This window comes from Balaenoptera physalus, assembly GCF_965194825.1.
Source record: "Balaenoptera physalus genome assembly, chromosome: 6".
Taxonomy (NCBI): domain Eukaryota; kingdom Metazoa; phylum Chordata; class Mammalia; order Artiodactyla; family Balaenopteridae; genus Balaenoptera; species Balaenoptera physalus.
Window position 1 is genome coordinate 47707051 of NC_138885.1, and position 14997 is coordinate 47722047.

The 14997-nt window shown below is 34.6% G+C and overlaps 1 protein-coding gene across 5 annotated transcripts in view; it reads right to left on the reverse strand.

The window, feature by feature from the left end:
- Window positions 1-14997, reverse strand: part of STAM2 (signal transducing adaptor molecule 2) — a 56995-nt gene that overhangs the window by 9072 nt on the left and 32926 nt on the right. For 2 of the 5 annotated variants that reach the window (XM_082465068.1, XM_082465070.1), the window contains exons 6-13: window positions 14661-14730; window positions 13938-14124; window positions 10539-10633; window positions 8428-8510; window positions 8206-8293; window positions 7161-7215; window positions 3144-3297; window positions 403-572 (exon numbers count right to left, since the gene is read on the reverse strand). In XM_082465068.1, the coding sequence (XP_082321194.1) occupies window positions 403-572; window positions 3144-3297; window positions 7161-7215; window positions 8206-8293; window positions 8428-8510; window positions 10539-10633; window positions 13938-14124; window positions 14661-14730 (902 nt within the window). Of the gene's footprint in view, window positions 1-402; window positions 573-1912; window positions 2805-3143; window positions 3298-7160; window positions 7216-8205; window positions 8294-8427; window positions 8511-10538; window positions 10634-13937; window positions 14125-14660; window positions 14731-14997 lie in introns of those variants that run through there. The other 3 variants (XM_082465069.1, XM_082465072.1, XM_082465071.1) reach the window with 3 other exon arrangements.

The window sequence follows — 14997 nt, forward strand, 5'->3', positions numbered from 1 at the left end:
CTTTTTAAGAGTCAAAGTAACAAAATTTTCTGATTTTTAGGAGTACCTGCTCCTAAAATATGGCTGGGACTACTTTACTAGGCTGCTTAGAGCACCGTGCTAAGTATACCCTTACAGGACCGAAGTACAGGCTTGGGTCCTGTAAGGGACAGTTAGCTTTATTTTGTCCCAGGGACCCAGACTATAAGCCAGGTCTAGGCACCATCTCAGTATGGGTAGCAAAGCTATGACAGCACCATTCCGATTTCATGGGATCTTGAATGGGCAGTTCTACAACTTCATCTCAATAGCAAAAGAGGGCACTATAATTATAAAGAGAAGGGTCTAATTATTCTCATTCTGAAAATCTGTGAAAATTTAATGCATATAATTACAAAATTAACACAGCTCCCAAACACTTACCTTAAATACGGAGTTGGGGCAGGCTGTGTTGTCACTGAGGAATTCACATTTGGAGGCATCGATCTCAGTGGACCGATTTGATCTGGTCCTAGGCTGTAGCTTTGGGCAACAGTGACTTGGTGAACACTTTGACCCATATAGTTTGCACCATGTGGTTGAACTGGATATGTCTATTAACCAAAGAGAAAAGTTGACTCACTGATCTCCCAAACAACTACCTAGCAATACATTTAAAACTTTAAAAGACTTAAATGAAATAAAATGTTATACTTCTTTGGGAAGCAATCTGATTCTACCAGTCTATCCACCCTAGTATAAAAAGCAGAGCGCTTCCAAATCACAGTGCCAAATCTATGGAAATTTATGATTTACTTGTCCTTTTATTTTGCAGGGGGTTGAAAGGAAGGGAGGTGGTGTACTTTTAAGGAGCATGTTGGAATCCACCCAGGTTGCCTATTACTAAGTAACATGTCTTGCTGAAGAGCCACAGAAAACTATATACTCCCTTGAAGGGCAGCACAGTATCACTTCAAGTTACCATCAGAGAGATGACCTTCTTCACCCCCATCTCAGGGTGACTTATTCAATTTCTTAAGAATGAAACTTAAAAGAGTAAGTTGAAGAATAAATGGTATCAAGGCAGAGTGCAGGCCCTCTCTGCCAATGCCTCCTTCATCCTGCCTGCAGGACAGATAGGACAAAAGGAAAGAAGAACTATAGGTAAAGGAGATGTACTCTTAAGAAATAGCAAAATGGTCTGGTCTAAGTCTCTGTGAATATTTATATGTGCCCTACTTAATTTCCAGGGTAACATACAGGATCTACCACCTGCTTACCAAATACAGCATCAAAACAATGCACGTTTAATAAATATCAATCGTTCCAGTTTTAAACTGAGCTCATTTTTAAAATTAATTTTTATTGGAGTATAGTTGCTTTACAATGTTGTGTTAGTTTCTGCTGTACAGCAAAGTGAATCAGTTATACATATACATATATCCACCCGTTTTTAGATTCTATTCCCATGTAGGTCATTACAAAGTATTAAGTAGAGTTCCCTGTGCTATACAGTAGGTTCTTATTAGTTATCTATTTTATATATAGTAGCATGTATACGTCAATCCCTATCTCCCAGTTTATCCCTCCCCCCTACCCTTTCCCCCTTGGTAGCCATGAGTTTTAAACTAAGTTATTTTTAAAGCAAAGACCAATGGCATGAAAATTTAGAATGCTAGAAATGCCAAATCAACTATGACATTAATAAGTACTATCATATTACCTCCTTAGCAGACACATAACAGCCCACTTACCACAGGCTGAGATGGTGGGAGTGGACCTCTTCTGCAGGTTAGGATTCCTGAGGGGCCTTCACAGATGCAGCTAATAGTGTGTTACGCTAACTTTTTTTAGTACGAACTTTTTTTTCAAATTAGAATAGGAACTTTGAATATTTCAAATGCTATTATGCACGAATAGTACAGATAGCATCATGTGAAGAATCAAACTAGACAGAAAGCTAGCTTTTTAAAGAAATGAGTTATGCTTAGCAAAACACAGGTTGTAAATAGTATGCAACTAAACAGAAAAACCTGACATCGGAATAATAAATAGCCCTTTACAGACACACAAAGAAGTAAATACAACATACAGTCCCATAACACAATGGCACAAACATTTCTTTTTGTTCCATGTTCATAGCAGGAGCAGATAACTCTTTGAAAACAGAAGCAATATTGAATAAACTCCAGCTGTCTTTTGCACCCAGAAATTCTTTCTATTCTCATATGTAATGACTCTCATCATTTTCAAAAGTTTGGGGCATGGCATATTTGATAAATGCATCTTGTCTGATGTGAGTTACCATAGTAACTATTCTTTTTTTTACTTAACAATTATGTTGTGTGAAGTCATCTAGATTATGCATCCATATTCTATCTTTTCTCCTTGGTGTCTCCTTCACACACTCCTTTACATACCAGTTTTCGTAAATTAACATGAAATTTGTTCATCCAAACTCATTCTGAATTCAACCACTAACTGGCTGAAATTTCAAAAAGGTTTCAGAATACTGGATACTGATAAATATAAATATTCAGTTCGGCTGGGAAACACAGAAAAGGTGTAAAGTTCTGGAAAAGATGGTGTTCATGAATGGCTCATGGAACCTGCATCCATATGCCTGCATCATATATGTTATGCATGCACAATTTAAGTTGTGCATCTAAGAAAATATAAAGCATGATCTGAGAACAAAATGAGTTCTTTAATGAAGACTTTTAATAATCACGTAAGTCAAAGAAATCTTAACAGAAATTTAAAAGAAACGTTAAATTTTGCTTGCTGAGCAACAGGAACAGCATCAGTACCTCATCTGTAGAACTTCTGACATGCCAGGCACTGTCCTAAATCAAAGGATTTATACTTTATACTTACAAAAAGGTTTTACACTTACATAAAGGATTTATACTTTATATTTACAAAAGCTCATGAAGAACAGAACTCCCCTCATATATTTAATGGTCTCTTCATTATGTTATAAATGAACTAAAATGTATTTGTGAAATATCAGTGTCTAATTGTCCTGGTGAACACTAATTGTTTAGCCAACATTTTTTGACAAAGATGAATTTTATAATGTTATTCATGGACCATAGAAATTTTAATACTATGCTTTAAAGCTTTCTTTTTTTTAAATTGAAAACTTTTCTTAAATTTTGAAAAATGTTCTCAAAAATGCTCACCTGCATTGGAACTCCAGCTGATGAAGGTGGGTAATGTGCTGGATGATGGATCTTTGAATAGACTGAATATACTGGTGCTTCATTCATCAACTTGTTATATAGTTCCAGAGCTTCCAAGACTTTTACATTCAATTCAGACAATTCTGAATGCTTCCTAACATAGAAGGGAAGCACTTTAATACTCTTCAAAGTTTTTAAGCACTTTAAGCATATTTTTAATTTTTAGCAACATAAATTATTTTTAAAAATTTACCACATTTTCTACTCATATTTTAAAAGGTTCTTTATATATATGAAAGTATATTCAAAAAGGGAAAATGGGAGGAGGAATTATTTAATTCATGTAATGTCTAGGCTGATATGCCTTCATAATATTAGGGGAACTCCTTTCCACACCTCATAAAATGCAATCAATTCATAATTTTGGTGCTAGGAGAATGTTGTTTCTTATGTTACAGGTCTCTGTTGGAAATTCAATTACAAAGAAGAGTAATTTCTAAATTTAGGAAGAGTCCAAGCCTTAATTAAAAATCTCAGTAGAAGAAAGTCCTCAGGCAAGGCCCAGAGCCTGCTATAAAATACAGTATGACTGAGACAAAAGCACATTCACAGACAAAATCACACACATTTTCATTTGCTCATACTCATGAAAGGATCAACTAAAAAAAAAAAAAAAAAAAAAAAAAAGAATAATTATCCTTGAAAATGCAAATGAAAACAATATAACGAACTAGTCTCTACTGCTTGTTCGCTGGTTTCTTCCGAAAAAGTGAGTGAAACCAGGTCCAAATAAGAACATTTTCAAATTTGCATCTTCAAATCTGCCCAAGGAACTCCAAAGCAAATCCTTTTGATTTGGTACAGTTTTGCCTGTTACCCTGGGAGTAATAAAGAACTCCCTTTGCAACTGACAAGTTCATAAAAGTTGAAGGGCCACTTTATCTGGCCTAAAGCACCCACAAGTCTGTTTATTAAATGTAGCTTTTTAAATATGTACCCAGAGAGACTCGAGAGACAAGAGGCAAACGCAGGCAGCCAGACACAGGGCTCCCAAATACATGACCTGGACTGAGTCCTATCAGGACTTGTCACCTTTCCTCTATCAGAGACTGTTATGTCTGAAACAAACATAAAGTGCTGTTTCCTCTCTTGCATGTGTGACTGTATAAAGGAGGTCAAACTCTATTTTCAGAAATACCAGTTATAAGTCACACAGGAAGCTTCAGAAATTAGTGTCCATGCTAACAAATTTGTGACTAAGAAGTAACCATAGACAATTGGTCCACATAACCCAGTATACTGATGAACACCAGGAGAACATAGAAGGGCAGGATGACTGAGCACATTTGAGATCACCTTCCAGGATTTGAGACATAATACCAAAGAAACAATAAATTTTTACTAAACTGTGCCCAACACTATCCTGGGACAGAGAAATTAGGCAGAAGGTGTGGTCCTCTCCTTCAGAAAGACTGCAACTTACTAGGGAGACAAGGCTAAGTACCTGAAAAATAGCAAATGATGTAAGATAGCATATATTTGAATGCAAAATTAAATGAAATAGGTAGGGAACAGAAGAGTTTAGAGGAGGGGATTAATTTGACTGAAAATGCTTTAGGGAGAAGCTGGGACTTAAGTTGGCACCTGAGGAAGGATGGAGAGGCCAAGCAAAAAAAGGAAGACTAAGTCAGGTCAGTGGGACACTGTGAATTAAGGCAAGTGAAAGGAACGAGAAGGGTACACGAGGGAAGAATGAAAAGGGCAATTTGATTAAGGTGGTAGAAAACGGTTTTCGGAAGGTAGTAGGAAAGAACGTTAGAACAGCCTGGAACATAGTTAAGTTCAAGCTATGGATCTCTCTTCAATAACTCAATGTACACTTTTTTTTGGTCAATTTATATTGTTTACACAATATAATTTCCTAGTGTGATAAATGCTACAAAATTTCATTCTGTACAATGACAGACAGACATGAAATGTAAAATTTTAAATTCTGACAGTAAAGTTGTTTTTCTTTTAAGGAAAAACAAACTGACAATGATCCATTCAAGGGAAGAAGCAATATTTTATTCATCTCTGAATGTTTGACAAAGGTAAATAGTCAATAAAAATTTTTTGCAGAACAGTAAGCATTTTCCAGAACAGGAGATGCATCTGCAGTTAGTGGGCACGGAATGGAAAATGCCAGCTGGCCTATTCAGGAACTGAAATTGAAGAGAGAACTGGTTAACAGGTGAGCTTTCACTCAAAAAATTAACTCATATCAGAAAATATCACTCTAATTTTTAATTGTTCTAGACCTTTTTCTCTGAAGATATTCTTTTTTATCAACAAAAATAAAATTATACTGTCATATCTTTGGTTTTTTTTCATTATATAGCATGACATCTTTCCATGCCAATAGATATTTATCAATGGTAATGCTTTTTATTGTAGAATGTATGGATGTAGAAGTTTTTTAAACCAATCTCACACTGAAAGACATTTTAGGGCTTCCCCGGTGGCGCAGTGGTTAAGAATCTACCTCCAATGCAGGGGATACAGGTTCGAACCCGGGTCCTGGAAGATCCCACATGCCGCAGAGCAACTAAGCCCCTGTGCCACAACTACTGAGCCTGCGCTCTACAGCCCGTGAGCCACAACTACTGAAGCCCGCGCGCCTAGAGCCTGTGCTCTGCAACAAGAGAAGCCACCACAATGAGAAGCCTGCACACTGCAATGAAGAGTAGCCCCAGCTCGCTGCAACTAGAGAAAGCCCGCGCGCAGCAACAAAGACCCAATGCAGCCGAAAATAAATAAATAAATAAATAAAAATTAAGGGAGAAAAAAAAAGATATTTTAGTTACTTTCAAGTTTGTTATAAATAATACTGTGAAGAACACTCTAAGAGCTAAATCTTTGCATATATCCCTATGTATTTAGTATTGCTGGGTTAAAAGATATAGACTATGTTTAGGCTCCAGGAAGGTTTATAATAATTGCACCCCTAGCCACACCTAAGATAAAACTATTTTTCTTTTTAATCTTTCCCATTTGATTATTCACTGACCATTAACATGCCTTCAATGAAACCAAAGTAACAGATGTATAGGTAGATATTCAATGCTTTCTCCAAAATAAGACCAATAAAATGTGATGAAACTGCTACCATCATTTCATTTACTGCGACAGGGATTTATTTTTCATTTCTGTAGAAAATACAACAAATTTACAAAAAAAAAGTCCCAGGGAACAACGATTATAATCTTCAGTGACGAGAAAAAATCTTGCTGCTACTACTCTTCTCTGGTAAAGGCAGATAAGAAGTAAAGTAGTTCCTGTTCTTGTTGTGCTCTTTTGTACACAAGTTCAGTAAACACAAAGGGAGGATGGTAGAACACTAAAGCCTTCTCCCTTGTCTGCCATTCACTATGGCTGCCCCCTCTGACTTCAGATAGAAAGCTCTGAGGAATAAGAGAAGGAGCAAAACTAAGTTAAAAGCTCAAAACCCTGACAGTCTGTCTTTCAGTGCTACTATTTCTAAGGAAGTGTAAAACTAGATGGGATAATGAAATTAAAAGGACAACAGAGATACAGAAATACAAGTAACAAAAATCAGAACAGAAGGTATATACACTGGATTTAGAGTCACACACACATAGGAAATTTCATTTGAAAGTTTTACAAATACTACTTCTCATTATATAACAAAACAATGCTTGCCTAAGATCCCTATTCTCATTTTTGTGCTTTATTCTTCACGACTCATTATCTCTCAACTCCAGCCCAAGTAGGAAAAGGAAGACTGGCACTGTAAGAGCTGGAGTCTATCACTCTGCATGTAATATACTGCCATGAAAAAAACTGCACCAAAATCAAAAGTACCATTCTGCTATTAGTTTGTAAGAGTTTTGGAAACTGAGAAACAATTTCAAAAGATTGGAACAGTTCAACAAAAACTCCCTAGCTTAAAGTTCTGCCAAAAACAAGTAAACTTAGGAAAACTATATTTGTTATTTCCTGCATGAAGAATCTCACCTATCAATCTCTTCAAGTTTTTCATCTATCATTGGACCCATCTGTTGGCAGATATCTGTAAATACAAAAATATTTTAAAATCTTGAAAGTAAAAACCAGTTTAAGTCAATTTCAACAATTTTGAACAACAGAGCACCAATATGCAACACCATGCAAAATACAAAGAGAATTAAGCTTATGCTAGAGAAGGGACTATAAAAGACCAAATTTAATACTATTCAGCACCAACATTAATATCATGTGACCAAGGCAAAGTCAAAATCAGAACAGAAATCCCACCATGTTCTCTGGAAGTACTAAGTTTGCAGACTGAAATTTGGAGTTACCTCAAAAATCTTAAAAATACCTAGAAAACTATTATTAGCTAAAGTAAAAGGAATTTGAGTCACAGTGTATAAAATATGTAATTATGTAGAGATTAGATATGAACATTTTTCATTTATTTAAGCCATTTCAAAATAAAACATTTCATATATCTCCAAATGTAAACATTGATACAACAGTACAATATTCTATATTCATAACCAGGCTTTCTTCCATAAAAAAATTTAATAACATTTATCCATTTATCACAGAGATTTTTCTCCCAATGGATTAAAAAAGGCATAAAGACATTTGTTTTAATTGTTTCAGAATTCTTAGAGACTAAAAAGACACATCAGCATGCATCAAATAACTGCATTACAAAGTTAACACAGATCATGTATAATTTTGACATTTAAAATTATGACACAAGAGAATTAAAAGAGGAGTAAGAATTTCTAACATTTTGACTCAATTAATATGCTGTTATTTCTAATTCTGTCCTTTTTTGGACTGCAAATTTCACTAGTGATATTACAGAAAAGCAAAGACTTCTTCACTGGACAGGATAGGCAGTTTTATAGCAACATCTTCTAAGTAATATGTTTACTCATTTACTACACCAGTCTATTTCCCACCAGAGATTTCTAAACTCTGGAAGCAACCCAAGGCAGAAGAAATTTAAGACATTATAAATAGCTAAAACATTAAATGACATTAATCACTAATATTCACTTAGTACCTTCTAAGTCCAAGAGGTCTTGGGAGTCTGGTTTTGAATCTGTTGGATCTATACTCTGCAGTACCTGCAGGGCTCTATCCATCTTATCCTAAAAAAGTAATAGGACACTTTACAAAGAGTTTTAATTTCAATGAGAATAAAAATTACTCTTTCCAAGCATTCTCAAGGATAACACATTTTAAGTCTCGACAGTTTAACCATTAAACAAAAGAAGGATCCTACCTCATCTATATAAACAGGCTCAGGCTCTGACTTCTTAATTTCCTCCTCCTCATCATCAATTACATTCAATTTGTCCACAGCTGCTATGGAAACAAAGTAAACTTTAAGTTCCTTAGTATTTACTTTGGTATTTTAGTCATTAATTTATAAGTAGCCTGTGATTATCCATAAGAAAATGGAAACCCTTTAAATAATCACATTTCATAATCAATATACATTATTACGTACGTTCACTCATTCATGCCACAACCATTTATTTAGCCCTTACTACGTGCCAGGCATTGTTCTAGGCATTGGAAATACACCAGCGAATAAAGCAGACAAGAATCCCTGCCCTGATGGAACTTAACATTCTAGAGGAACAAGTAAGCAATATTCATGGGAACTGTCATTACAGGCACTTTCCTGAAAACTGAGTGTTATCACTAGGGTGAATATATATATATAAGAGAGTAGACAGAGTATTATCTAGTTAGCTAATTTCAGAGTTAAATCTATGAACTCCTTCTACACTCTTTCCTTGCTATAAAAAATTATTTTCTATATGTACAAAAAATAGACTTGATTTCAACCTAACTTTGATAACGGTTAAAGCGACACAAAACAAAAACTTTTCATAGGAAAAAGAAGGCTGAAAAATAACTTACAAACATACATACACAAAAAACTATTTAAGTGCTCACTGGAGTACTGCTATAATGTACTATATTTTAATAAAGTAAATTTTAGTAAAAAAATTATAATCAAAATTTATATAACCAAAGAACTTTTAAGTCCCAACAGTTATTTCAAATATTTGGCTAACTTTCAAATACGCCCTAAGGAGGAGAGCTCAGCATAACATGAGGACTTACTGAAAACCCCAAATATTTTTTCCTTTTAAAACTGCAGCTCAATCTCTCTAGCCTATGCCAAGGGGAAATCACCACAGTATAGGAGTCCCTGGTCTGTCAAGTTATTAAAACTAGTGTCTCCAATTTTCATACCTACTTAGAGAGTCAGACTAGAGGAATAAAAAGTATAAATAGTGGCAGAGCACTCAGTATTCACCTCTCTCAACTTCATTTTAATTGAATGCATCACCCTACCCATACAAAGATGATGTTAAACACAGTACAGAGAGCTTTCAATTTAAGTTCTTTCTCTAGAACTATAAACATCAGAAGCAGTATGTCCAGCAGTGAGTCAGTTAGTACAAGTACATTCTAATGGCAGACTGGCTGACTTTAGTATCCTGGCTGTAACCTACTAGCCACATAACCTCAGCATCAGTTTCCTTATCTGCAAAATGAGGTAACAAAAGTACCTACTCACAGACTTATGAACATTAAACGAAATAGTGCAAGCAAAAGATTTGGCGGAACACCTGACAAATGAGTGCTTAAACACCACTGAGCAATTCTATTTTTGATCCTCACCATCATTAGTATTAGCATCAGCTATTCTTTACACTCAGCTCCTCCCAACTCCCTGCCTGCCTAACAAATGGAAGCTTTCTCTGTATGGTTGGCAGCAGCTGAGGGGTACGGTCTATGGCTGCAAAACTGAGTGAAGTTCAGAAGATCTGAACTAGGGACCTACTGTCTTGATTACATGACTTTGTTATTGTTCTGAGTTCACTAGGATCAAATCAAGGCAAGGAAAAGTCTAAAACTTAGGCGTACTCCTAACCCCTGTAATCACACTCAGCGCTTGTCAACCAGTTCTCCCAACCACCACCCCACCCCCTGCCCGCTTTGATACTGTGTTTCAGTGATGAATAAAACAAATATTTTTTTGTACTGAACAAACACATACTGCCTCTTAAACCATAATTACATTGATTTAAATATTTACATGGTGAGGCACAGCTTATTTTATGCCTTAAATGTACCTCTGTACATTAGCTCTCAAAGGATTTAAAATATAGTGATAAGGAAATAACTCTTGGAATTGACCTGGGATAAGTTAACGCCTTAATTTGGTAAGGAGTAGGTTAAACTGTATTGCTTATAAATAAATGATTTAAAACAAGAGTTAAATGCCAATCTACTTTATATTTCAAACTGAACCACAAAATTCAAGTTAAAAAAAACTTCAATAGGTTTAACCTTCCCTCAGACTTAACTTACCTGCCTCAGGTTCTATGTTTAAATTAGTTGTTACAAAATTAGATGGGAAGAGTCCTATTCCTCTGTGATTTTCTCCTTTCCACCAATTGGCATCACTGAAAATACAGTACAAAAATGTCACTTGTTACTCTACATTTCAGTACACTAATGTCAAGAATAATTAAGATAAAAATTAAATTTAGCCTACTTTGAAAATACCAGCTCAAATCCCACTATATTTAAATGCAGTTCTTCTTAAACTTAATAGGAACTATAAAAAAACACAAATAAAATAAACATCCATACTCCCATACTTAAATTTAGAACCAATCAGCAATTGGTCGTATTTGATTCTGGGCCTTATAAAAAACCAAAACATTATAAATAACACTGAAGTTTCCTTTATCAACATCCCCAAGTCCCAAACTCACATCCATCCTTCATACCACCACTATCAAGTTGGTATGTCACCTTCCTTCAAGTGTATTTTTTATTCTTTTACTATATCTATATAGTAAACTCTATAGATATCAATATCTATATAGTAAACTCTATAGATATCAATATCTATATAGTAAACTCTATAGATATCAATATCTATATATCTATAGATATCTATATACCTATAGATATCTATAGCCAGCTCTACAGATATAAATGCTAGTCATTATAGATCTTTTAAATTTTATGTCAATACTTTCAGCTCTTGCTTATTCCTTTTAAAGATCCATCACACAAACATGGCATAGTTGATTTATCCATCCCCATACAGGTGGACATTTAGGTTATTTCCAGTCTTTCACCCTTATGAAAATTGGGGCAATAATCATTCTAGATTTTAGGGTGCACATGCAACAATTCTCTAGCTTATTCACAGACATGGACTTGCAGGGCCACAGAACACATTACTAGTATTGCCAAATGTTCCCTAAAGTGGTTGTGGCAATTCACCATCCTCCTTTCCCTCAGCAGTGTGTGAGAATGTCATTTCTCCTCATGCGTGTTAACTGTCCAGTCAACACATGATGTCACACAGGAGAAATCATCTCTCACTGCTGTGCTCATCTGTACTTCTGAGCATCCAAAATGCCTCTTCTGTGCTCATCTGTACTTCTGAGCATCCAAAATGCCTCTTCTGTAAACTGCTCGTTCATACCTTCTGTCCACTTTTCGTTTCCCACTGGGTCACTTGTCTCTTTTCATGGATATGTAGGAGTTCTGTACGTATTCTGAATAGCATTTGTTTGTCTGCATTATGCAAATACCTTCTCTCAAACTGTCACTGTCTTTTAACATATGCTTACGGTTTTCTTTTATTGCATGTTGTTTTCTGTTTCTATAATCAAATTTAGCAACCTTTTATGGTTTACACTTTTTAATTTTTTTTAATTTTTTAAAATATTTATTTATTTATCTGGTTGTGCTGGGTCTTAGTTGCAGCAGGTGGGCTCCTTTAGTTGTGACACATGGGCTCCTCAGTTGTGGCAGGTGGGCTCCTTAGTTGTGGCATATGAACTCTTAGTTGCGGCACGCATGTGGGATCTAGTTCCCTGACCAGGGGTCGAACCCCTGTATCGGGAGCGTGGAGTCTTATCCACTGCACCACCAGGGAAATCCCTATACTTTTTTTTAAAAAGAAATCTTTCTCTATCCTTGAACTCCTATTCTCCTATATACTTGTTTAATAGTTTCAGGTTTTCCTTTATATCCCTCTCCCACGTTTAGGTCTTTAATTTATTTGGAATGAAATTTTATGTACTGTGTGAAGCTGAATCAAATTTTATTTATACTGCATAAAAAACCATTCATCCCAGCAAAATTTACTTAATAGTACACCAATTTTTCTACTGATTTATGATAGCCTATCTTTCAAACAGCAAGCTGCTATCTGTTCATGAGCCTATTTTTGGATTCCATCCTGTTGCAACAGTCTATGTATTTATTTACTACAGCTTGTTAATATGCCTTGATACTTGGCAGGGAAAGTACCTTCTCTATGTTACTGTATACCTTCACATTTCCATATTAATGTTAAAATTAAAATGTTTTCAAGTTCTCTAAAAAAAAGTCTTATTGGGCTTTTAATTGGAAATGCACTGTTTATGCATTAACATTGGAAAAATTAAATCTTTAAAATATTAAGGTTTCTTCACCATAAACTGGTATCTCTCTCCATTTATATTTACATAAATATATTACATATATTTATATTCCTTTGTATCTTTCAAAGAATTTTATAATTTTTTCCATAAAGTCCTTATGTACCTTTGTTAGGTTTATTTATTCCTCGATCATTTATAATTTTTGTGACTACTGAGAATGACATTTTTTTCTACTACATTTTCTAAATAGTTGTGATTAAAGCATACCACTGATTTTTGTATACTGAGCTTATATCCAACAACATGATGAACTCTTATCAGTTTTAATGGTTTGATCATTGATTCTCTTGGACCTTGTATATGGACAACCACAGAATCTGGAAATGATAATTTTGTCTATTCCTTTCCAAACACCTGAAATAGACCCCCTGGGTATAAGCCTTCTTTCCTAGATGCTTGTACCAGGTGTGATTCTGCTTTTTTCTGGACCCCAACGTTACCTCTTATGGCATTCACAATCTGCATCCCACCTAATTACCTCTAACTTTAACTCCCTTACTTTATTCTAGGTTTTATGAAGAAAGAACTGTGCCCTCATTCACTTTTTTATTATAAACAAGGTTTATTTACATAACATTTTCTCAGTAAATATTTACTGTAGCAAAGTAAAATGATTTTGTGTATCTACCCATTTAAAAATATACTAATGTATCCTTACTAAGTTATTTATAATGGATACCAAATACATTTGCAATCTCTCTTCATAGCAACAAGCTATTAGGTCTCACTCTTGCTAAATTTCATCAACTTCTTTTAAAAGCAAAGTAAGATAGACTTAGGCCCAATACAGACAGATCTATTCTTTATTACAACTTTAAGTGATAGAGAAATTGCGAGGGAGAGGCAGTAGCAGATTAAGAATTGCGGAGGAGCTGAGTATAGTTTTTGGTTGCACTGATCAAAGGTAATATAGCTATATCTCTTCCTAAAGTTTTTTTTTGCCAGTAATTTTAGTATATACAACTCCTAACATAAATGCATTCAGATGACTGAATATTTCTGTTTCCCAATTGTGATAATAAACAATATTATTTAATACATTTTTAATCCAAGATCTAAAGAATACTTTATTACCAAATTTAACAAAAGAATAAGAAACTCACACTACCCAGTCTAATTTGAGAAAAAAATAACTAAGGTAGAAAAGGTTCTAGTATGATTTAAATACACCAAAGTCAAAAGCTGAATATCCAGCATTCTAAATTAAGGGTATTATACTTAATAACTTCAAAATATTCTAGAAATATTTAAAACATACCTGTCATCCAAAACAATAATAATTTCACCATGTTTAAAGGTGAGTTCATTGTCCTCAACAGCTTCAAAATCATATAAAGCTCTCACTTTCCTTGCAACTTTATTATTTGACTGAATTTCTGCAGATGGATATAAGGATTTTGTTTCTGTGTGCTGCTGCTTCTGCTCTTGCAATGATAATTCAATAGCTAGTTTGAAAAATTAACATGCAAAAAACAAGACAGCCAGAATTAATTCTGATTTTTTAGAACTTTAATAAGAAATATTACATAATGTGCTATTTAATAAGAATAAATCAAGCGAATATTTTATTTGTCCAGTTAAATGCTAAACAATTAGCTTTTGTGGGGGCAGGAAGGGGAGAGGGGACAGGGCAGAGAACCATGACATTTTTTAAAATAAGTTTTTGCTCATTCCTTATTATCACAGTCTGTCATATACAGCAGCTATTATTTTTACAGCAAACAGATTGTGACATTATAATATGGGTAGCTTTCCATATAGGACAAGTCACGAACATATTTCTGTGCTTGACTCATAACTCTGGCATTAAAGAAAAGGTGAAATGTAATCTCGTCAAAGGTAGGACATTAAATACATGTTACTGACAACGATTATGAGTTCAATTAATCTTATATCACGTCAACTGTTTCTCTTACTTTTCAGACTCCACTAGTTTTTAGATTAGCAACACTAAATTACACGTGCTTGATCCCTTCTTTACCTTTAGCTATATCTTCATCTTCTTTGTTTTTGTTCGATGATGTACCATTCTTGGCAGCAACTGAGACAGCCTGTAATGTATGAGTAAAATGAACACAACTACCTTTTCAAGGAAAACACAAGTTCTATGATTACTTGCTCATGCTAATTTAAAAAAAAACTGATGTAACTAATGAGTCCACTTAAAAGTGAAGGTCTTTGTGATAATTTTAAGTAGTTGTTTTCAAGCACTAAAACAGAACATCAGAATTTTCAAGAAAACATTAAAAAATCACAAAGGGCACGAACTGGCTTACATTTTGCATAAATCTTAGTATCTGACACAGAACCTGGCATAC